The sequence below is a fragment of the Neodiprion lecontei genome, chromosome 6 (assembly GCF_021901455.1).
Source record: "Neodiprion lecontei isolate iyNeoLeco1 chromosome 6, iyNeoLeco1.1, whole genome shotgun sequence".
NCBI classification, from domain to species: Eukaryota; Metazoa; Arthropoda; class Insecta; order Hymenoptera; family Diprionidae; genus Neodiprion; species Neodiprion lecontei.
Window position 1 is genome coordinate 5,502,588 of NC_060265.1, and position 23,895 is coordinate 5,526,482.

A 23,895-nucleotide genomic window follows, 5' to 3' on the forward strand; every position below is an offset into this window, starting at 1 on the left:
GGAGTGAAATTACATCTTACAAGGATATTACAGCGGACACATCATCAGAGATATCGCTGAGTTGTTAAGGATACTGCGATCTCTAAAGATTTACAAATGGAACTGTATACTTGCGTAGTTTCACTTAATTTATATGCATATTCTTAGATATAATACGAAATAAAAATAAAAAAAAAATGAACATTTCATTACTGCCTGTAAAAATATTGGTGATTTCAATTCGAGAAGTTGTATTAGCTGTAAGGAATGCGGAGTAGCAAATTGAAGAAATTCACATGATAAAAAGGAGAATGATCTCTGTTCAAAATGAATTCCTGACAGTTCGAAATCGATCGATTCGTTTTCGTTCGTACCGGAGACTGAGAAAATTTACGATTCTATAAAGCAAGGGTTGTCCTTGGACCTTCTCGAGGTAGTCTCGCGTATCCTCACTCGTATCTATCTCCCGTAGAAGAGCATCGTGTGCTGTACAAACAGTTGTAATCAATGCAGGAAAGATAAGAAATAGTATACTACGAGTCAAAAGATTGACAGAGTCGAAGAGAGGCGATGGGCATAACGCGCGGTGTCAAGATTGCGACGATTGCGACAATTTCTATGCACTCGCATGATCTATCGGCAGGAATAATTAAACGGCAATAAGTTTTCCGGGCCAAGCTCTTGGTCTTCTTGTAAGATAAATGTTTCCAAAACGTTTCCGAATTTTCAAGCTGAGGAAGATCTATCCGCGCCCTCCTGCCTCTCGCCGTTTTTCCCCCTGGCACTCTTTCTATTCATTTCTCTCTCTGTGTGTCTCTCTCTCTCTCTCTCTCTCTCTCTCTCTCTCTCTCTCTCTCTCTCTCTCTCTCTCGATGCTCTTCCCGTCTCTCTTGGCTCTCGAGGCGAAGGTTCTTTCGTCGCAGCCTGAGCTGGCGCATTTAGTCGTGAACGGAAATTGGTTGAACCCGTCAAACTAGTCGCGTTGCTGCAGCCGCGGTGCCAGAGGATCGCCGTGAGTCGTGAGAGTCAAGTCAGTCCCGAGCCAGTCGACTTGACTCCAGAGTTATATCGCAGTGCGAGAGGGAGGCTCTTGTTTGAACGACTGCCCGTGCTCCCTCTCCCTCTCCATCACCCTCTCACCTCTCTCCAGTTCATCACGGACTATTTCTCCTTGTTTCTTTCCAGTCGGCCTCTGCAGCCTCTTCGAATCTCTTCTGTATTCGCCCGGGATACATGGCGAATAATTTCGCAGGGTATAACGCTGTACGCTCTGAAAATATAAAATAATTTAAACGTGATTGATCGCGGGACTGATGCGCGGGCAAATACTTACCTCTAATAAATCATTGCGACGTATCCGCATCCTGCGTTATATTAAAATGTATCATTGTAACTAAGGTGCGCGGCCGTTTCTGCAGTGCTCCGTAAGCCGCGAGTGCGTGCGTGCGTTCTTGCGTATTTAGAAAAGCTTTTCAATTCAACTTGTTACAACTTAAACGCCAGGCGATAGACTGTCGTTAAACCTGTTAAATACAATCCGATCGTACTTGTAACGCTATACAATTGCAACACGGAGTGCGGGTGAAGACGCGAAACTGCGATTCAAGGACCGCTTTGGAATATTCGGCAAGCCAAGTTACATCATGACAGACCGCGCACCACCGAAAACAGCGTACGTATGGCATGTATATATCTATCCACACACATACGCATACACGCCTATGCATGTGATCTATAATTTCGACGGACCGATACTGCACACCTACATTTCCTTGTAATACATGTAATATACCTATAATGTTCATACAGCGGACGATATAGATTATATGCTATAAAAATATGTTATATAGCAGGTCTATATATGTATGTGTATATAATCGAGGTGCAATGTGTATAGATGTATTGATACGCGTCTGTTAACCGTTAAGAAAAAATCAGACCGCCGCACATTCCCGGGTTATAGATAGGTATATAGGTACTGTATAGGTAATATTTATAATGTATACACCAATATAAGCCTGTTAAAATGTGGTAGGGACGAACATCTCGCGTAGGATGCTCGTTATACATCGTGAGATAATAAAACGTTGGAAATAAACAATTGAAATTCTCACGGGAGGGGGAGGGGGAAAGAATTTTTTTTTTCCAAGTCCCTTCTTTAATATAGCTTTTTTTACGTTTTTCGTGGCGCTTGTGAAGAGACGTATGAATACATCTAAGACGTGTATATGCCCATGTCGCGCGGTGCGTGGATGATGACCCAAGCCGTAATTGAGGTAATCAAAAATAATAAAAACGCGAGCGTCGAGTCGCCGCTGGTGGAATCGTTATAATGCCGCAGCCGGGAAGAACGACGCCTCAGCTGATTTACTCTCAATTATTATTATAATTTTACGCGTTGTGTTAAGAATCGAGCTGTATTCCCGAAACGATGTTGAAATTTTCAAATACACGTTTAACGTCCGTAGGCCGATATACACCCACATGTATTTATGCACGTATAAATATCGTAAGCCGGTAGATATGAGGGCGGTTTTTCACGTTCATGGGCGCAGGTAAAGAGCGAATCGACCGTAAGGAGAATAAATTATAACGTTGCATTCTGATTGTGAATAATAAATGAAACAAATCGCTTTTCGATTAGGTATGGGTGCCCGCGCCCTGCGAAGTATGACACGATGTGCCAGCGCAATTTTAAGTAACTGAAGAGAAACTGACCAGCCATATATGGCTCGAGCTGACATCGCGCTACATCATTACAAACCGCAGGTACACAATATAATTCAGCTGTAATCAATTTACCACAAGAATCGCGATACGATGATTTCGAAATAACCGATGCAAGCGTATGCCTACACGGAATTGCACCGTAATAATCACAGGCCGTATCGCGTGATGTATAATAATTCAAATTTTTTAATGCTCGACTCTGATAAAAGGTAAATTAGACCCAGCGGTAAAGATCACGAGTACCCTATAATATACCGAGGCATCCTTCGTGCCTACTCGAACGAATAAGAGCTCCGACTGGCTCCGTTTCCGGTTCGGATACGGCGTAATTACGGCTACATCCGCGATGAAATCGGTCCTCGAAGGACGGAGCGGAGAAGCGAAGCTTACGATTAGCTGAGCCGGGTATAACCATAGTACAATGTACAAGTTTGTAATATAATTGTCCGGATGCCAAAGACTTTTTTTCACGAGAGAAACAAAAGAAAAGAACGCATCGCTACTGCGCGTATTCCTGACTATCGATCTAATCAGGAAAATTCTTTTTGATCACCGATCAAAGCTGGCAATCAAAGATTTGGAGTTACCTGTTTCAATTGTTTATACATATACACCCACAGGCCGCACTGACAAAAAAAGAAAAAGATTTCTTTTCGACGAACAAAGGCCCGCCCGTTATATTGTAAGGTAAATTTCTATGAATCGATTGAATAATTCATTTTTGTCGTGGTAAAAAACTACTCGAGCTAAACAAAACGTATGAATACCTTTTCATTCGGAATGCGATAATACAAATGCAGGTATAATACGGGTATTATTCATAAACCGAAACCTGCACATCGTTCCAAATGTAACTAAGTAATTGATCAGATACAGGACTAGATAAACCGGTCAATCGCGCGATCGACCACCAACGACAAACCAGGAAAATTCCATTATCTGGGTGGGTGACTATTGTGTATGATCTCACACATACCTACTTGTATATCGGTACAGCCTTAGCCATGGGGAAGTGTGCAGACCGGCGGCCTTTCCTTTCCGGTCGTAACCCCGTTCTTCTTGATTTTCGGGACTGAGCAGGTGATGCTGGGGGGAGGTGCGAGCGGGTTGCTTGCGGTGACCCTGGCGCTTTTTGGCTCGTTTCCTGGAGCCCTGAAAACGGAGATATCCGGGGAGCCGATTTGCCAGCCGGGGTTGGGCTTCTGGGAGCCGAAGAGCGGGCGTTGTTTACCTTGCACCAAGTGCGCCACGGAATTTACTCTCAGGCCATGCGCCGTCCATCAGGACACTGTCTGCGGCCCCCTCTCGGCACTGCAGCTAGACTGGTCCTGGCTGGCAACGAGAAAGGGCCAGGAGACCAGCCAGCCGAGGACCGTTGCCGCAGCGACATCAAAGATGATATGGACCTTCCCCGACGTCGCTGCGGGACAAGACGACTCCGGACGCAGGTCGCCGACGCCCTTTCGCTCGCCTCGCGGTAACGTCGACGACGAGGTAAACGTCGACGGAGACGCGAGGCTCGGAGATGACAAGGAGAACGAAGGCTTCGATCCCCGGGACGAAGAGGTGAGAAAAATTTCTGAAAACATTCCGTTCATGTCAATACAAGCGTCTGCTATAGCTAAAAGGTGGAGGGGGATGATCTTATCACAACAGTTTAGAAAGATATAATCTGGTGGAACGACAAGTTGAGATCCGACGCTGGATACGTAGTCGTAAAAGTTAACATAATAATTTTAAACCCACCTGCAAACTGCTTAAAAAATATCATGTGATTCGGTGATTAACGAATCGTCCTTTTTCTGCCATGAAGCCCGAGCGTAGGATTTATTCCCCCCAAGAGAGGAGAAAGGTGAGAGACCAGACCGATATCCCATGGGACTGGCAGACGGGCGCTTTGGTCCTCGCCGTTTGTGCCTGCGTGATTTTCTTCTTGGTCGCCGGTTGCTCGGCCCTCGTATACGCGAGGCAGTGGCGACGCATGAAGAGAAACTTCGAGCCAGGTAAGTCAAGGTCTGGATCGAATAATCATGGGGTCTGAAAAGAAAATTCCATCAGTTTTGAGTTTGCAGTATGGAATTGAAGCCTTTTTCGCGCGCAGGTTAAATTCCCGTGGGTGTTATGGTAGAGCATTATTTAATCTCGCCGATGAAATCTTCAACGGGTAGTGGACGATTTGAACGCCGCTTAGTTAAAATGCAAGAAGGGTTTTTCATTAGAGAGCTGCTCACGGATTCGCCTCACCTTGGCTCGACCTACCGCGCCCGGATGTGACGTAGCCTATCTTACACTACTATCAATACTATAATAACGCGGGGTACTGCAGTATAGTTACAGGTTTTAGGTATAAAACACTACGCCGCACGGCATAATGTCGTATAAAAATTTATATCTCCCGTACGCGTATGCGTGCATACATGCAACCCTTTTTACACACCACGGGTCTCTACGGCTCGTGCTACGTTCACGTAGCCCACACCGTAGATGAATAATGAATTTAAAACAGCGGTATATTTCTCTGTAACGTCCGCCGCGCTGTACAGCAGAGCCGAAAAATCAACAAAGATTAGAAAAATCATGACAAGAGACTTAACTCAGTTTCATTCTCCTTCACGAGAAACACTTTCGTACAGCGATAATGCTACCAGGAAAACAATAAAATAAAAAAGAATTACAAATCATAATAGTTATACACCCGTTAATGCCGAAAGACCGGAAGTTTATTGAGACGCTATACAGTATGTGCAATTTACGGAGCACCTACATAACCGCATACATACCTATACGTATATTCGAGGTGTGAAACAAACGGAGAAACCGGCACGTTAAATATTTATAACCGATGCGTTAACCGTGAGGCTTAAATGCTCCTCTGGAGGAGGTGGGGATACCTACATAGAATTGAATCGTTTTCGAACGCCGTGTGTCTGCACCGCGATAAATGTGGCCATAGACAATCGTTTCGTCTTTAACAATAAGTCAGTCTAGATTCCACATCGATCTTTAATAACGTAGATGTAGCGTGTCTTACCGTCCGTAGGTACTTGCATGTTATACGTATGTTATAGAAATATTTGACAGAAAATTGAAAGAAAATATGTATAACATCGTAACGGGCGTAAGAATCGCTTGTTAATTCACTTGTCACGTGCCCAACGCGGTACGCATGCGTAGTTAAAATGTACAACCGCTATGAAGCGATCGCGCATCACAGCATACACAAATTACGGTAATGCGGATTGTATGATACGAAGAATTGGTCTTCTCGGGATTTTAGGTACGGGGCCTCGAGGTTTCACAGGATCAAGCTGCAGAGGTATCTTTAGCAAATATCTCCATGCAGCTGGTTCGATTGAGGGGAAAAGAAAAAAAGGTGCATGGCGAGGATCGCGAGCGGCGCGCTGTAATATATTTCGTTCTTATCTGATTGTTCCGAAGCCCCCGAGCGATTCCAATAAGAGGATTGAAAAAAGCATGCGAGGAAAAGACTAACCCGGTTCGTACAAAGTTATTACGTATAACCTATTCGAGGATGAAACAGCGTTGTAAATCTTTGCGTGTACCTCGTTTCAGCGTACCCGCGGCAAACGGAAAAATAAAAAGACGATAAAATAAAGCGATTTTAACTTACGACCGGCCACCCGCGTTTTGGAACACGATCGTCCCGACGTTTATTAGGCTCTCGACAAACGCGGTGGGACCAATCGACGCCTGGTGGTCGTTGGCTGTAGAGAGTTTAGTCCATTTACCTGAAGGATACGCGACCTGACTCTCTATTCGACCGACTCTGCCCGCTAGGCTTCGTTATACTGCATCATATATAATCCAATGCTGGGGCGTATAACGGTTTGGAAACTTGAGACACTGTAAAACGCCTCAGGAATTAGACCCGTCCACTCTGATTGCGATTATTTCAGATTTTGATATTTGGTCATCTCGATTTTTCCTACTTTTCATGCTGAAAGTCTTGCAACTGTAGCTAACTCGGTTGTATTTCTCGTATTACGGTGCGGCAGATATAAACCCGCAAGTTTATCAGCGCAACATTTGAAAACCCAATTTATAGGTATACATACGATGAGCGAAAAAATTGATACAATTTATTGTTAATTTATTACCTTCGCAGCCGGTCTGGAGGAAATCTCAGCGAGATTGAACCTGATGGTAAAAGCCGAGCTGGCCGAATTAACCGCAGGAGCACCGATGAATCCCGGCGATCCTGAGACGAGGTGTCAATACCTGGAAAAATTACTTGGTGAGAATCTGTTGCCAGCAGCACGTATTTGTGTACATATATCGCATATATGCAGTATATGTACGGGTCTTTCCGCGCAAACTCGGTAAACGGTTGACCATGATCGAAAACGGAGTGTTTCTATTTTTCTTGGTTCGCAAAAGTTGATTTGGATATTTTCCAGATGGGTTTAAAAACTCATAGGGCAAAGACGAGTGATTGCAATAATTTGTAAATTTTTTGGAAGATTTTCAAGTGTCGTACTTACATAGATAAAATCTTTGATGAAATTAAAAAATGTCATGGTCAACCGCTCACTAAGTCACATATAATAACATATATTTAATAAGAAATTATTATGAATGAATGTAATCAATGAATATGCCAATGCTGTATACACCAATAAACAGCTACACTCGCCCAATACCTAACAAGCGGCTTAAGGTTCGTGCCGATTGTTTGTCATTCAGGTGTATAATATTTTCAATCGGGCGTACGTTACGTGCGCGATGGGGTGACAAAGAGGGGCCGGCAATCACGGGAGGTATAATAAAAACCGTCGGCATTGATTGCGGTATTATACGCGGGGTTTCAGACCGGAAGCGGGAAACGCCAGTCGTCGCTGGATGGCACGAACACGTGGAGGACGGGGGAGGTCGAGGAAACCTCTACATCGAGGAGGCACCCGGAGGACCCGGGGGGCGAGAACCGAGAAGGCCTGCGTCAACGCCGAGGACCAGAAGAGCGCAAATTGCTCAGATACACCGCAACATCGAAAGTATTCTAAGCCATAAGGCCAATCGCTCCTAATACCTATTATAAGCGTGACGTCTTCAAGATATTGTTATATAAGATATAAGGATCACACATGATTGCAGATACATAAATACACAGCTTAGTTTATGTACGGCGATATGGGAGATAGCTTTAATCGTTTACATGAGCACATGTATAAGTGTTTCCAAGTTACATATTCAATTCACAATTTACAGACACTGCGGGTCCCCTTCAATGTTTATAAACAGTCTCGAGGAAATGAATTGCGATATTTATAATTAATGCACGCTGCAATGGTGCAGGAAGAATGTGAACCCGCGGACTGCGTTTCGTCACATACAATTTTATATCCCCCTTTTTTTTTAAATATCGTCTTAGTTGTACAAGTACCGCGTACAAACAAATCCGAAAAAGATTCGCTTTGAAAAGTATTTGACGATTGTCGTACTAACGATAATTAGTAATATGTATGTAATATTATATACACGGAGTTGCGTCGTCGACGACGCGCTTTAAGATGGGAATATCTAGAGCAGTAAGCGTCTCTCGCTGATTAGAGTACCTATACTCATGAAACTCACTATTTATTTGATAGTTTTAATAAATATTGTAATATAAACGCTCTGTATCAATGATAAATAAAATCGTACAACTAAAATTACAAAACAATTTACGAATTTGATTTTTTGGCTGGATTTCCTTTTTTTGTTTTTTTTACAGCATATTATAGTATCCATCTATTTTTACGGAACAAGATATTTTGATCACATGCCAAGGATTCATGTTAAAAATATTACGTCTGGTACATGTGATTACTCGTTGTATAGGTTTATCCGTGAAATTTCAGAAAGTCAACATTTTTTTCAAATAATAAAATAAATTCGTATCTAGATATATCTACATGTGTGTATATTTCTTAAATATTCATCTATGTATATATATTATATACATAATCACTTATGTATTTATCTTGTACCCATTACACCGTAGTAACATCAACATATTGTTACTTGATCCTTACATCAAATATAATTTATTTATTTATTTTTTTTATAACGTATGTATGTATAAATAAGTGGCAATATATGCCAATAATAATCTTTAAATTACATGAAAATGCATCCATCATATTTTTGTGGTGTCTATTATACGCATATTACCTATTATCATTACGGTGACCAGGGGATCCAAAAGCCGAGTCACGGTAAAAAAAAAAAATTTCTCTAGTCTTCATTACAGAATTTTATCATCTCACGCCGTTCATTAAAACTTCTCCATCACAGAATAAGGCATTTTGCAGTCACAGATTTTTTATCTAACTCCGTTGTATTTTAATATCTCAAACTGCTATCACAACACACGCCATTGTTCGAATGTATTATCTTTGACTGCTGGAATCAGGTACGTTTAAATTTTAATCGAATGTTCGAATTGATGAACGAAATAATTTTTTTTTTTTTTGCGTACAAAGATAGACTTTAGTATGCAGAAATAGAGTAATTGGATTTTTTTTTAAGTCAACATTTCTTCTAATAATTCACTACACAACATTTTTTTCAATAGGCACTTTTCATTACTAAGTTGCTGTCGACAAATATTCAATTATAATTCGGTAATTCATTTAAACTAAGATTTTAGGCACCCTTTGTTCAACGTTCACAAAATTATAACGAATGCATAAGTGCCTGACATTATTATTGTTATGTCAATGATGCTTTGGTAAAAAGGCGTAATATTGCGACTTAAAAGAGATAAGAGAAAACAAATGTAAATGTAATAGATTATCATTGAGTGAGATAAAATAAAGTTGAACTGTTCAATGTTTCGAAATAGAATAAGTTATTTTGTTTCACAAATTTAACCAACCTCGTATTTTACAACAGCACCATTAACGTGCGCACTTAAATTTTAGTTTAGCATACGTGTTCTGTTTGTGGAATGCAAGGCAATAAGTTACTTATTTACTAATAAATAATAATCATATTAAATATAACTCGATATACAGAATAGTTATTACATAACTACAACCATTTACAGCAGTGTGGTATAATTAAATACATGTATACATATTATATATGTATACTATTTAAACTTTACTCTCTATCATTCGATTTTTTTCTTCAAGAATTTTCTATTCTCCATCTGTACAAATATTTATATTAAAAATATTTATACAAACAGTAGCAAAATCCGCCAACGTTAAATCATTTGTAATTCAATTTGAACTTATTACTAACAGTTTTAGTTACAATTTTTGTATATTGCCCGATCTCTCAAATGTGTTCAACGATTTTGTAAGAAATTTATGAAACGTCACGAATTTTGCCACTGATATAGCGTAGTATGCGCTCTGTGGCTTGTGCCCTGTACATCACTTTTAATGCCAGTTTTACTGGTACGTGGAGTTCAGCCATTTAAGAAAAACGCAGCAACGACATTACGCATTTTAACTATTAATTTGTTCGTTTCGGATTTTTCCACCGACCTAAATCTGAGGAGTGACTTGCGATCAACTAAATCATTACGAACTCTGGTAGGATATTTTTAAAAATGTAACAACAAATAAAAATCTGTAGGCCTACAAATGGCCTGGTTGTGTTCCGCGTAACGTCCAGCATCTAATTGCTACAGTGTATAGAGCGAAAAATCATATAATCCACGGACGTAAAAGCTACAATCTCCAAAAAAAAATTACACAATATTACACAAGAACTTAGGAAATAGAGAAAACCCGAGAAGATTTTTGTAAATGATAAACCCCGATTTGAATTAGTTATACATTGTAAATTTTTTTTTCTAAACAACCCTGGTTATTGCAAAGTACTCGTAATAGTTGTTTAGTACAATTGATGCCCAATAGTAATGGAGTTACCAAGTAATAGAACTTGTAGAATATATCGTCCGTTTCAAACACTTTAACAGCGCGATAAGAGCGAAATACTACATTCTAAATACTTACTAAGGTCAAATATAATTATTTATGGTATTTTAGCTACCTTTTTTCAAATAGATTAGACATTATCTTTCAGAACAATCGAAAGTTCTTCAATGCTGTTTTACAGTGATATGAAGTTTTGTTGGACTTATGTTAAATAATTTTCAGCGTGTCAAGTTACGAAATAATCATGTACGAGTTACCTGTAATTGTTGAGAAATTGTCTTGCAGACGAATACTTTGTTTGAATTAGAAATTAGGTATTTAAAATTAAGTCCAATCTACTGAAGTGATTACCTAACTACGTTAAATCTATGAATAGAGCTTGGAATATATATATATAGATATATATATATACATATATATTTATTTATATTTTTTTTAAGCCCTATGGACGGATAGTTCACTTGGTGACAGCACAACGGACTGAATTTTTTAATTCTTTCGAAGGCACGAACGTGTCCGGATATGATATTTTTCATAACTATGAGAACTTGTCTTAGAGTACAGTGAGAAGAAGAGCCGGAATATATGCGGGACGTTCCACTTAACTATTTGGTTTGTAAGACGCTGATAAAACCTAAATAGGTAACTTCTATCAGAGCAATGATCAAATGAACGCAGTGATTCTGACTTAATTCGAAATGAGTTAAGCTCCTAATTATGCCCCAAAAACAGAATTTATATATCTCTTTTATGTACAGTCAAGCTAATAACGTCACTCAAGTACAGAGAAGTTACAGATGGTCCCAGTGAATTGCCTTTCTGATAGCGATACAAATATTTTGTACTATGCCTTCAAAGCCTCTTTATATCACACACACGTCAATATTATATAAGTATATCTATATTTTTATGTACTTTATCGTACAAGTTCAATAGTAATAAATTATTGCAACAAACTTCTGTTTCGATTGTGTCCAAAGTATTTTTTCACATATCTACCGTCCTACCTCCCACTATACTCGAGTATATATGCATTTCTAGATGTAGATATCGCGATTAATCCACGTCATTTACTCTTTCGTTTACTTTACCAAAAAGACTTCCAACTTGGTAAATGAAAAACATAGATCGCTATCATTACGCTTCCATTTCACCAACGTACTTGACTTGGTAAATGGGCCACAACATATACACTAACGTTGTGGGCGAATTAATCTTTAATATTAACGTCGCATTCCTGCTGCTAACGTTTGTTTGTTTTTTCACTTTACTGATGGCTTTTGCTCAGCAAATGCGAATTGAATTGGTACAAATTGCAACATTGTTCTCCACATATGTTACACTTCCATGGATTACTATCGCTATGGCAACCCTTGTGGAGAAAATATAACGTTTGGTCAGGAAATGTTATTCTACAATGCGTACATTGCAATCCACTGCTTCGCGGATCTGGCCTTGTTGATGTAGGTGGCTCACCTCGTGAATGTAAGTTACCGCTTGAATTGCTCACACTTGTATTGGATGATAATTTTCTACGAAGATCATCCCTGAGCAATGACTTTAACGGAGAGACTTTTATTAAAGATGGCAAAGGAAGATTACTCGAAGTCGCCCCTGAATCTTCTGTTCCATTACTGTTTGGCTCTTGCTTGATAGGAATCAAAGAAATCGATGGAGTAATAGAATCTTCGCAGCCACCGACACTCCTGAGGAATAAACAGTGTGTCATTGTTTTTTAAATACTCCCAATATTTTAATCATTTGAAAAATATTGTACCGAAATGAACATTCATATGGAAAAATATCACGATGTTTTAACCTGTGCACAGCGCTGCTGTTGACTGTAATCTGATGATGGCTACTGCTTGGAGCATTACTGTTACTGTCCGCACTCTGCGGACTGTTCGGACTATCCCCATTCAATGGGGCAGGACTTGGGTTACGTTGATTCGACGTGTGTTCTTGATAAGGGATGGATATTTCCACATGAGGAGTAAGAAAATGCATTGGTGGCGTTGCGTTGTCTGCTGATCTATTTCCAGTACTATCTCCGCTGTCGGATAAAGGTGCAGAAGGTATAGCCTCTCCGGGTGTACAACTATTCATTAGAGATGTGGAGCTGTTTGGTCCAGGATTATCGAGGTCGATTCCATGTCTGAAAACAATTACAATAATTATCACGACTATTCTTTCTCGTGATGTCTGCTTGAGCAGAAGTATGTGTATGATTGCAGTCTGTACCTATTGAAAAAATGTAGCCTGAGACACTTCATCGTAGCAGCTCGGTAACTGCAAAGTGGACAGGATTTCACCATGTCATGCTGGCCTACATGTTCGTTCTGAAAATGGGCTCGCATCGCAATCTGTCGTTGAAAGCCTCTGTTGCATATTGGACAGTGGTAGGGCAGTGTTTTAGAATGCGTTGTGAAATGTTCAGCAAGGTGATCTTTCCGAAAGAATCTCTTTTGGCACACTCGACACTCGTAAGGTTTCACCCCAGTGTGTCTCATCTGGAAAAATAATTAAAAAGTATTTAAGTTGATGCTTATTGCAAAAAAAAAAAGATTCTATGTGTTAATGAAAATATCCGCTCAAAGAACTGAAAAAAAACAAGCCTCAAAATACCTTGTGCCGTCTCATGTTAGCACCATTGGAAAATTTCATGTTGCAAACATCGCACTCAAAGAGCTTACGATGCGTTCTGTGGCCTGAGTGTCCTTCTTCTCCATCCCCGTCATTCTCATTTCCCTCGATACCCTCCGCACTTTCTCCTGCCTCACCACTCAACATGCACTGGTCCTGATGCGCACAAAATGCAGTTTTATTTATTGTTTCGTAGTTATCACAGCGGTCGCACCTGAAAATGAAATTAACAATAACTTTTCATTATCCAAAGTAGAGGCGAGATACACTTGCAAATTGGTATCAAAAATGGAGAAGGAGAAAAGTTTGATCAGATGATTCTGTGTTTACTTTGTACTTAATGTACCTCACCGAAATATTGGAACCGCTCCATCTCCACTGTCGTAGTTTGTGTTAAGGGCTCCTTCATTGTCTGGATCTAAGCTTTCGTCTTCCCTATGATTTGACGACTCTCCGACCTCGATTCGCGAAGAGGAACGAGAGTCTACCTCGTTTTCCCCACCGCCACTCCCGATCCCATCTGACATCGTACTTCCTGGTGGTACTATCCTGAGGCCTTTGCGTAAGCCTGAGTCAATGGAATAAGACAGAACGTACTGGGTTGCTGTTGACGATTCAATTTTGAGAACTGATATTTATTTGCTGCCTTCCACAATGGTCCCAATTAAAGTATCCTGAGGAAGGCAATGAGACTTTCGAATAATATTAGTTGTTTGACGGATTCCCATTGAATGATATATACTTTAAACCGGAATTATTTCGCAAATTCTTTACCTGCCGTTTCATTCGACCTTTTTATTCAAACCGAGATGATGGTTGAAAATATAAATTTCAATTATTTAGCGATCTGGCAATGCAAAAATATCTCGGCAAGGTGTAGTGGCAGGTATTACCCAATCCTGAGACGATTACGGCATAGAAACACCTGGTGGTTAACGCAGTGCCAGAGTGCACTGCACTTTGTCCCAGTTTTGATCGAATCCGTCACGTAGTGACGTAGGATTTTGCGGTTTTAACAATAAAAAGCCACCAGAATTTGAGAATACACGCCGTAAAATACTTACTTACATTCCAGGACCGCCTAGTTCACTTTTCCCGTAATAAATATCCCTCGTCCTCTCTATATTTTAGGCAATAATGCTCGCATATCTTTATTTTTACTTTTTTACTTTTCACGACGACACACAAATAAAATGTAACGGAAGTGCCAGATATCCGTTTTCTCATGCTACCACCTTCGCTTCGCAAGTTTACCTACTTCTTACACATTAATTCATGTCCACGAAAACGTGATACTGAGTTCTGTATAACGGGAAAACGTCATTCCACGAATGGATCAAGATTATATTCCCACCATCAACGATACTTATTTACTTATTCAATATTGTACCAGCAGAATAAATTTTTGATAGCGGATTAAACGAATCGGATAAAAATGTGAAACCTAACCTATTTTATTTATTTTTTTCTAAGTTGGTAGCAAGTGCAGCTTGACGATCTGTCAAACGTCACATTTTATATACAACATTTGACGCACGTTATCCGTTGCATTTCTTTTTCACGAATAGCAGACCATTTTCTAATCAAGGAAATTCATTCGACAGTGAGACTGGAAAAAAGCGAAAAACGTTCCTAACCTAGAAATAATCAAAATTAACATAGAAAGTTTATTTAAATGATAGAAATTTCAAACAGGCGGTAGTAACCTATATAAACACGCGTGCGAAATCGGTATGACACTTTTGTTACTGCATGTAATGAATACAATACAGTTATTTTCGAGTGCATGGTGGTAAACGAAAATCATAAATGAAACTGAAGGTTGAGGTAAAGTGTAGATAATTTTTTAAAGCAATTTTTACTATCGAAAATTGCGTACTTCAAAATGACGCGTGTTCCCCGATACATACTATGTGTACTGTGAAATACGATTGCGGCGAGATATGATAATCGCTCGTAATTATGAAAGCGTGACACTACTTTACGAGTAATAGCAGTAGAAAAATAACTTAACGAAATTGAAAGTATTCAATATTCATTTTCGCACGATTGAAAACGATTAATTATATTTGCAAAGTAGCTGACGGGACTGAATCTTGATTCAAATCATGCACACTTTTCAAGTGTTTTAAATTAGCTAACCTTACTATATTCTATCGCGGAAACTTGGTTCGGACGTCTGATACGTAAAGTTGCGTAATTAATGCTATCAAAAATTTGCTCTTAACCGACGACTACAAGCTCAATTAGGCATTGCGTAAAAAAGCTGAATTTAAAGAGAGAGAAAATACCACGAAAATACGATACTCCTCTACGCCACATTTTGACGATTTTGACAGTGATGAGAGAGGTTAGTTCGAATCGCGGTGAAGGGAGAAGCAAGCAGCATGGGAGATACGCGAGATGAACGAGAATACGTGTGATAGATAAAAATAGAGGAACTGTCGGTGGATGTGTTCACGCTGTTGGGCGTTGTTCCGCGTAGAACCTGTTGATTATCTCCTTGTACAACAATTATTTCACTTATTTTTACGCTCTTTGAATCGATGATATACATACACACCTGCTACCGCACTTCATAACAAAGTCATTGATTGAAAATTAATTTAATATAGCCGAGTAAATCGTTTATCTGCCGATTTACGTGTAATGGAGTGGGACGGTAAGAAGCACCCAAATGCATCTTTCCCTGCGTCCTCATTAATTCGCAAATGGAGTGCAAAAATGCCCGATTAATTATTTACTCAATTAAGGTATATGTGTGTTATGTGACATACATACCTTTTCATTTGTCCACTTCACTGCAATAATTGTTCAGGTTATTAAAAAAATACAAAACGAAATAAACGAAAAAATAGCGAATGTAAATGATATAGTTATTACAATAATTTGATAAATTTCGCAGTTTCTTTTTTTATCACTTCATTCGTTTTTGCTTGCAGAATATAGGTGAGTGATGGGAAAGGGTGAGGAAAGCAGTGCAGCTGGGTCAGAGGCGAGTGAGACTTCATTTTTGGTAAAAACTACTGAAGCTAGTAAGATGCTTGAAGCAGCTCTATTACAAATGGACGGTATCATATCAGGTGGATATCTCAACTCTTCTAATGATTGTCTGGAATGTTTTATGTCAATTGAGAAATCATCTGTCTTTTTTTGTAGCTTGGATTATGCTAAAAAACAGCCATTACTTTCACTACGAAAAATTAAGTGATACCTATCAGTCTTTGTAAAACCCCGAACGACTGGTTTAACAAAAAGAATCAAAATAAAATGCTGTCCACGAATTTTATATTTCATTGTTTTTTCTATCGAAAGACTTGTCTGTGCGAGATCATAAGTAAGCCTCTTTCTGTCTGGTGGAGGAATTTGAAATGAATTGACATTTTGTAAAGTATCTCATAAACCAATTATTGTAAGTTTAAACAAGAAACAAGTATCATGCGTTAGTAAAAAGAAAGTCTTCAAAAATAAATTCGCTTGTATCAACTATGAAATTGTCAGTGGATTTTCTATTCGATTGACGTTACATTCTGTGTTTCATGTAGGAGCTTGCGCAGAGGGATCTGACAGTAACTCTGAATGGAAGGATTCGGTGAAAGAAGCCACAAAGAACCTTGTGTCTGCAATCCAAAATGCTCCATCTCTCCCACAACCCCCCAATTTGGAGACTGTTGAAGTGTTATTGCACTGGCTACAACCAGTGAGTACAAGATTCGCATAAAACAATATTCAAGTATAGATCCTTAATAGTTGTGTAAATTGAAACTCAAAATATACGCTGCATTACGAAGGGAAGTTGAAAAGAAAGAAAGAAAAGTTTGTTTTCCGTATGGAATAAGGACAAGGAAGAACAATAAATGAAAACTTCTAATTCCAACGAATCGAATCGCTCATTTCCGGTTTCGCCTTACTTCCGGAAGGCACGTAAGCCGGTTCGATCGCGGAGCACGTCCATTCGATTTGAAATCAAGGCACGTATCCGTGCATCCACATAGCCGGACAGAATATTCCCGTAAAATTGAACGCCGGCGGAATATTTGCGCGCTGCAATTGTGCGAAAATGATATGCGAACGATTTAAGTATCGCTACTATTTCATAGTCACAGCAACAATAACATGGCTGATGCTTGCCGCGAGAGAATTAATGAAAAAGGTGAGTATATCACGCGTTGAACTATTGAAAATATTGAAAAAATAATGAAATGAAAAATTGCGAGTGAAGTGGCGATATTCGTATAAGATGCACGCGTCCATTGCGCGCACGCGTACGACGTGCAGCATGCCTCGTCCCCGTAGACGAGGGAAGAACAGTACCAGTCTCTATTTATAAATACGGCGTCTTCAAGATTTGGACGGGTTAATTTTAGTTTACGAGACGGAGTCTGTCCGAAGGGAGTCTCGTCGGTTTCGAAAATTTCTCGAGAAATAATTGGAGAATACGGTTTCATTTATTAAACTAACTTAATATCGCTGTCCGCGCGCGCTTTGACCTTGTTTCCTTCGTTTCTCCCGATTCTGATCGTGATCTACCCGGAAACTTCCGGTTTCGCGATCGAAGGCTAAAACTTAATCATCGCGAGCGACGGTGGAGATAAAAGAGAGACTCAATAATCCCAAAACGAGAAGGAAAACACTGAAAAAAGTGGTGCGAAATTATTTTCTCGCATATTTTCATCCAACTTTAACATTGACACGCGGTAGATGTTGAAGAATATGATCGATGTGATACCGTGTTGGGTTTTAGTAATTCATTCGACTTTGATTCGGGGGTCGATATCATCGGAATTGGAAATTTAATGAACTGATCGACGATATCTGTGTAGTAAATACGGTAAAAACAGATCGTATATTAACCGTAAATTTTTCGCCTCCGTTATGGAAGATTCTTGGGGTGGTGGGCTCATGGGAGGAGGAGAACGTCAAGATTTGGATCCGATCACCGAGGAGGAAGACAGAAGCTATCCGAAAGGTATCAACGTGAAATCGGGAGTTTTTTCATTCTAATTTAGTGTTCTAATCTGGTACATCGCGAGGATAGAGATAGAAAAAAAGTTCAGCTTCCGAGTAGCTCAGCAGTTGAAAGTGACCGATGTGCAATTAAAATTTTGCTTTTTTAAACTCTCACCGCGTTCGAGGAAAAGAAGAAAACAGAAAAAAGGAAAACACATAACGCGACCCGAAATAAACTCCATCAACAATGGAAAATGGACGGACAGACTGACGCGGCTCGTCCAGATAGTGATGATGACGGGATGATGTGGTTTTCCCAAGGCTTCTACCATATGTACTTATAGATGCCGAGAGCCTAGACCTTCTCGATTTGAGAGGACAAGGGGCATCACTCCTATAAATACGAGACTAAATAAATACCTATTTAAAGATTATACAGATGTGAATGTATGTACATACGTTAGTATAGGTATGTATACACACCTAACTGTAGCATATTAACCTACGTATACTAACGTACGTATTTACGTCTATAATATTGAAGACCGTCTCTTCAAATGGGAACCATCTCACTATTGGTCACAATGATTATTAACTACACGATTTATAATCGTTCTGTATTCTCGTTTTTCCGGATTCATTCAAATTACATTAGGTACATAACTCGGGCATTTCTTTCCTGTAACTTTCTTTTCCCCGAGCTTTACCTTTTTCTCGCGAAGTACATCGATTATATAGTACGGAAAGTAGAAATACGATACAGAATATTGATGATGATAATATAATAATAATAATAATAATAATAATAATAATCACTACCAATACCCGTCACACCCGATAGGATATGTCCCCATGAGTCGTTAAGCTTGTGCGGGGCAAGGGAAGGGATGGTAAGTGATCATCATTATGCGTCTGCAGCGAACTGAAGATGATTAAGAAGAACGATACGATTAATTTACAATGCAGATTCACAATCCGATTCATCGGACACAACATCGACAATGAAACGGAACGCGTCCAAGGAGACGACGTCGGACGTTTACGACTCTTCGGCGACATCTTCCACGTCGGAACCCGGCGACGAATATCCCGAAGTTTATTCACGTAACGTTGCAATCGAACTGCCTGGACCACCGTTAGATTTACGCAACGATTGCAGGTCACAGAGTTGCCTTTGCCAGGTATAAAAATAACTTAAAAAATCGCGTCGTTAATTTGAATTTAAAGAATAAAGCATGTCGCTTCTTAACAAATATTTCGATTCCTTCCGCAAAACTGACAGTCTGGGAGAAAAAACGTATTGCGGTGTTCTTACAAAGAAGACAGAAGATAATGAAATTACCAACGTTTCATGATTTCTCGTATTTGTTTTTTATTTTTATGAAACTATCGCAGAACTGCCTGATGGGATACACGAGAGCGATTGCTTTTCAAGGAAACATGAGCAATTCCTGTGCCGTCAACGCGGCGCATCTATCATCTCTACCGCCTTTCTACGCTACATCTTGCCCAAGGTGGTTAATCTTTGTTGAATTTTCTTATTCGACTTTGCATTTGACGCGAATAAATTTTTACGAACAATAATTTTGATGTATTATTGGCTGAGTGCGAATAATGTGCAACAAAAAAACTTGTACAATTAGCGCCGGAAACGAGTTCGTTTACCGATCATCGAAAGAACCGTCACCGATGCGGTACATCGCTCCTCCGGTCCCTCGTTGCTGTCTTCCTCTCAGTCCGGGTCCATCAATGGCCAAAGATTCATCTGGGATTCGTTCCGACGGTAAATCCTCGAGCATGACCTCATTGCCGGTAAATTCGAGCCGGTGCGCCGGGTCCTTGGACCGAAGAAGACGTCGGCTCAGGAACAGAAACGAAAGAGACCAAAGAGCCAGGTCGCATAACGATCTGATATGCTGCGATAGGGAGAGACTTTATTGTTCTCATCAACAATTTCAATACGCGAGCAATCCGTATATGAACGGCTATAACAATAACACTGAGGTACAAATAATTGTAGAGTTGGACGTCAGTCTTTGTTGTAATTAATTTGAGATGCAATGAAAAATTGTTTCTTAAATTTAAATAAAATCGTAAAACGAATAATCACACGTTGGATGTTCTTATTAACAGAGGTGTAGGGAGGTTTGCTGTTGTTACTTTAGTTCCATTCGTTGGAAAACCAAGAATTTATAACAAATGTTTATTTACACGTTGCATCGACCCTTCCTAATGCAGATGATCGATTTTTGTTTCACTATAAAATTATCTTTCGCCTACAAATTCCAGATTTTCATGACCAACTATGATTTCTAGGAGCGTTTGAGAAAACTGGAGAACGAACGCGGCGCGTTACACATGGAGGTATCTGTGCTCTCTGAACAGGTCGATGCTCAGTCAAACAAAATACACGAACTGGAAAGCATATTGCAGGAGAAAAAAGAATCTCTGAGACAGATGGAAGAGGCTCTTCAACGGGTAACAATAAACAAAGCTACAGCTTATCGCGTTTGGCGCAGCGAAATTACCCGGCAGTAAAATTTTATCTATTGTCCTCGCAATATCATATCTTACACTGTACTCGTGATTGACAATCTGCAGATGAATAAAATCGCGCGAATTTTGCAAGCTTGAATAATTTCTAATGCACGGTACTTTATTTTATTCAAGGAAGTTATCTCGAGGAGCACGTTAGAAACTCAGAAACTGGAGCTGCTAAGTTCTATGTCCGAATTGAAGCTAAAACAGGCCAGCCTAGAACATGAGAATCGAAGTTTACGCAGCAATCCCATGTCAAACGTACGTTAATCATTGTATTGTTGATACTTCCAATCAATAAATGTGAGAAATGATACAATCCTTTTGTGTTATGTTTTAGGGTGAAAGATTCAGTCGCCATGCAGGACAGTACAGCAGCTTACCTCGGCCGCCAACGTCATCAAAGAAGGGAGTCGCATTTGGTAAGGTCGTCGCAAATTCAAACTATGGCGCACAGTCTGTCCCCTTGACTGTTAAGGGAATCTCTGCTAGATGTCTGTCAGCCCCGATTCTAGGTTTTAATCAATTCAATCAGAATATAAGTATGCCTGCAGTGTTGCATGCTGCTATTATGATAACAGAGCTTAAATTTAAAAACTTGACTAATCACGCGATTTTTGGAGGAGATTGCAAATCAAGTGCGTATTTAATCAAGGAAATAACAATGCGATTGAAACGTGTTAGCTCAGTAACAGCTAAAGCTATTTTTCGAAATAATTGACGTTCTTGTGCTTGCGTATAATTATTGAAATTTTGAACTCTCTCTCCTCAATTCTAAACTCCTAATATCTGATTGAATATTTTTCAGAGTGCTTTTTCTTCTTAGTATTTTACAAAAATCACAAATTGGCATAAAATTAACACAAGCACGGCGGTGAGAAATATCCGTCAAATGTAATGCTTGTAATTTGAATTTTCAAACGATTTTTCATAGCTGAGGAGGAGAAGACAGTAATCGGCGAGGCTGCACCGCAACCTGAATATATTCCACCAAAACCATTAGCCGATCTTACGATGGAGGAAGTTGGGGATTGGCTATCACGCCTAGGCCTCGAATGTTATGCAGCTGAATTGCGACGCTGGGGTGCTACAGGAGCAAAGCTATTAGAAATGCAACAGAATCAAATTGAGAAAGAGCTTGACATAAAGAACACGCTGCATCGGAAAAAATTGTTGTACGCTATCGAATCTGAACGACCGAATTCCGTTGGATTTTTCGGAGCTGAACAGGTAAAGAGATACGAAAATTAACAATCCCTTTCCTTGCCACAACATACTAAAATAAAAAACAATAAACATGAATAATTTATGACTTACAGATGGACAGTGCAGCAGTTCTTCGATGGTTAGACGATATTGGATTACCGCAGTACAAAGAAGCTTTTCAAAACGCTAAAATAGATGGTAGAGTTTTGCATCGATTAACCACAGAAGACTTGCTAAATTTAGGGGTAAACGCCCAGTTATGTGCTGCTAGCTTACGCCGAGGAATTCAGGTATCAGGATTCGTTTTTTTTTTCATTTTATTTTTACTTTTTAACGGAACGAAGGAGACCGATCAATCTTTGGATTTTCAGGTCCTTCGGGAGCTGAATTTCAATTTTGACAGCTTGGAGAGAAGGTCTATTAACGGAAATGGGGCTGACGGTAGGAACGTCACGTTATGGACGAATCACCGTGTCATGGAATGGCTAAGAGTCGTAGACCTTGCCGAATATGCGCCGAACATGCGCGGCTCCGGCGTTCACGGCGGATTGATGGTTCACGAGGGTCGTTTTACCTCTGAATTACTAGCTACTTTGCTCAGCATTCCTCCAGGAAAGACGCTACTCCGCCGGCATCTGACAACTCACTTCAACCAACTTTTAGGAAGAGAGGTCGTCCAGCACAAACGGGAGATTGAGAGTACCTTAGGATTCGTGCCCCTCACTCTGACTGCCAGATTAAAAGTAAGTAGTTCAACCATATGAATAATCATTTTATAAATTGTTTACCTCAATTGGACTGTTTTCTGAAGGAAACAATGAAAAATGATTAAACAAATTAGTAAAACGTTTTTGTATCTGATTATTCATTGAATTTTTCATTATTTATATTTTTCCCTTTCTCTTCATTATATTTTATGCAAAACGAGAAATTGGGACTCTACATTCACGATTACTATAAACAAGCGATTATTTCAATTCGTAACTTACTTTCTTAATTAATGATTAAGGTACCAAAGAAATCCCAGTTCACGTTAAAGCGAAAGAAAAGTAAAAATGAAGTGGATTATGGGAACCTAGTTTGTCCTCTGGAACCTTCACCACCAGGTACACCGTGTTCGCCTTCTTCAAGCCCTGGCAGTCCTAATCTGAGCTCACCCATTCTCTAACCAATCACAGATTCACTCGAGCAAGAAACTAAAAAAAAATCAAAGAACACTCGTAAGTCTAACTCTACTAATGCATACACGTAACCAATCATCCGTTCATATGATACGCAAAATTTAACGAACTGTGCGAACAATAATATTCCATTGTGCGTCCCATTTTATCTTGATGCTATATTTAACGTACATGTATTTCATAATAATCTTATACGTGGCATTTTAATATGAATCGTCGTTTTCGATAAATTAACTAGTTCAATATTGTGTGTGATTTAATTTATCTTTGAATATTTCAGGTAGAGAAATTACGGAACACAAACGAGTAATTGGTTGCATATAGACATTGAGAGAGGGAATGAGTCTGTCTGTATGTTAATCATTTGAAATACTGCCAAATAAAATTGTAAATTAAACAAATATTTTTACTGTAGCAGATTATTAACATGTTACCAATAATCAAGCAACAACTAGCTATTTTACTGACTGCTTTCTAATGAAATCAATTGATAATGAAATTTTACTTTCAAGTGTACTTGTTCTTGTACTGTATGCATACATTAAATTCCATAAAATGAGTATTCTTAGCCGTACACACATGCTTTTTTTATGAATTTTCATCTGGAACTTTTGAGCTATTAATCAGATTGTAAATTTCACAATGAATCAGTGAGTGTGACAATCGTAGAAGGTAAAAAAAAAAAGAGAATAGAATAATGACAAGTTATTGATTAAGTACCTAGTAAGTTTTCCCATTTAATAATCAGCAGTACGTATTGTTAATTATGAAGCCTG

At 39.3% G+C, this 23,895-nt stretch overlaps 3 protein-coding genes across 21 annotated transcripts; 2 read left to right on the plus strand and 1 right to left on the minus strand.

Moving 5' to 3' along the window:
• Nucleotides 1-670: 670 nt before the first annotated feature.
• Nucleotides 671-8,389, plus strand: LOC107221106 (tumor necrosis factor receptor superfamily member wengen). 3 transcript variants are annotated; one of them, XM_046742696.1, is made up of 6 exons: nucleotides 671-1,651; nucleotides 2,624-2,748; nucleotides 3,790-4,275; nucleotides 4,523-4,712; nucleotides 6,836-6,964; nucleotides 7,414-7,550. In XM_046742696.1, the coding sequence occupies exons 2-6, from the start codon at nucleotides 2,707-2,709 to the stop codon at nucleotides 7,419-7,421; spliced, it is 855 nt and encodes a 284-aa protein (XP_046598652.1). In that variant the 5' UTR covers nucleotides 671-1,651; nucleotides 2,624-2,706; the 3' UTR covers nucleotides 7,422-7,550. The 3 variants fall into 3 exon arrangements, with proteins under 3 accessions (XP_046598652.1, XP_046598651.1, XP_015515483.1); XM_046742695.1 differs by having other exon boundaries at nucleotides 678-1,651; nucleotides 7,539-8,389; XM_015659997.2 differs by lacking the exon at nucleotides 2,624-2,748 and having other exon boundaries at nucleotides 680-1,651; nucleotides 7,539-8,389.
• Nucleotides 8,390-9,143: 754 nt separating this feature from the next.
• On the minus strand, nucleotides 9,144-15,610 carry LOC107221104 (zinc finger protein ehn-3). 8 transcript variants are annotated; one of them, XM_046742684.1, is made up of 7 exons: nucleotides 15,536-15,610; nucleotides 14,309-14,546; nucleotides 13,596-13,918; nucleotides 13,227-13,458; nucleotides 12,843-13,111; nucleotides 12,421-12,756; nucleotides 9,144-12,307 (listed from the first exon to the last, which is right to left on the minus strand). In XM_046742684.1, exons 3-7 carry the CDS (start codon nucleotides 13,769-13,771, stop codon nucleotides 11,869-11,871), a joined length of 1,452 nt encoding a protein of 483 aa, XP_046598640.1. In that variant the 5' UTR covers nucleotides 13,772-13,918; nucleotides 14,309-14,546; nucleotides 15,536-15,610; the 3' UTR covers nucleotides 9,144-11,868. The 8 variants fall into 8 exon arrangements, with proteins under 8 accessions (XP_046598640.1, XP_015515480.2, XP_015515476.2 ...); XM_015659994.2 differs by lacking the exon at nucleotides 15,536-15,610 and having other exon boundaries at nucleotides 13,596-13,812; nucleotides 14,313-14,747; XM_015659990.2 differs by lacking the exon at nucleotides 15,536-15,610 and having other exon boundaries at nucleotides 14,313-14,747.
• On the plus strand, nucleotides 14,840-23,811 carry LOC107221100 (liprin-beta-1). Of its 10 annotated transcripts, none has more exons than XM_046742675.1 (13): nucleotides 14,840-14,975; nucleotides 16,187-16,327; nucleotides 16,790-16,944; nucleotides 19,590-19,708; nucleotides 19,838-20,198; nucleotides 20,511-20,672; nucleotides 20,865-20,993; nucleotides 21,073-21,247; nucleotides 21,667-21,962; nucleotides 22,052-22,228; nucleotides 22,310-22,681; nucleotides 22,948-23,158; nucleotides 23,400-23,811. In XM_046742675.1, exons 2-12 carry the CDS (start codon nucleotides 16,201-16,203, stop codon nucleotides 23,104-23,106), a joined length of 2,232 nt encoding a protein of 743 aa, XP_046598631.1. In that variant the 5' UTR covers nucleotides 14,840-14,975; nucleotides 16,187-16,200; the 3' UTR covers nucleotides 23,107-23,158; nucleotides 23,400-23,811. The 10 variants fall into 10 exon arrangements, with proteins under 10 accessions (XP_046598631.1, XP_046598629.1, XP_046598632.1 ...); XM_046742673.1 differs by having other exon boundaries at nucleotides 14,850-15,071; XM_046742676.1 differs by lacking the exon at nucleotides 14,840-14,975 and adding an exon at nucleotides 15,449-15,594.
• The last annotated feature ends 84 nt before the right edge of the window (nucleotides 23,812-23,895 follow it).

Coding starts and splice junctions, on each gene's coding strand:
- LOC107221106 (XM_046742695.1), top strand. CDS start 2,707: ATGGCTCGAGCTGACATCGCGCTACATCATTACAAACCGCAG. Junction 4,713..6,835: donor GAAGAGAAACTTCGAGCCAG/GTAAGTCAAGGT, acceptor TTACCTTCGCAG/CCGGTCTGGAGGAAATCTCA. Junction 6,965..7,538: donor ATACCTGGAAAAATTACTTG/GTGAGAATCTGT, acceptor GCGGGGTTTCAG/ACCGGAAGCGGGAAACGCCA.
- LOC107221104 (XM_046742684.1), bottom strand. CDS start 13,771: ATGTCAGATGGGATCGGGAGTGGCGGTGGGGAAAACGAGGTAGACTCT. Junction 13,112..13,226: donor CTAACATGAGACGGCACAAG/GTATTTTGAGGC, acceptor TTATTTTTCCAG/ATGAGACACACTGGGGTGAA. Junction 12,308..12,420: donor AACAGCAGCGCTGTGCACAG/GTTAAAACATCG, acceptor TTTATTCCTCAG/GAGTGTCGGTGGCTGCGAAG.
- LOC107221100 (XM_015659979.2), top strand. CDS start 18,120: ATGGAAGATTCTTGGGGTGGTGGGCTCATGGGAGGAGGAGAACGTCAA. Junction 20,994..21,072: donor GCAGCAATCCCATGTCAAAC/GTACGTTAATCA, acceptor GTTATGTTTTAG/GGTGAAAGATTCAGTCGCCA. Junction 22,682..22,947: donor CTCTGACTGCCAGATTAAAA/GTAAGTAGTTCA, acceptor TTAATGATTAAG/GTACCAAAGAAATCCCAGTT.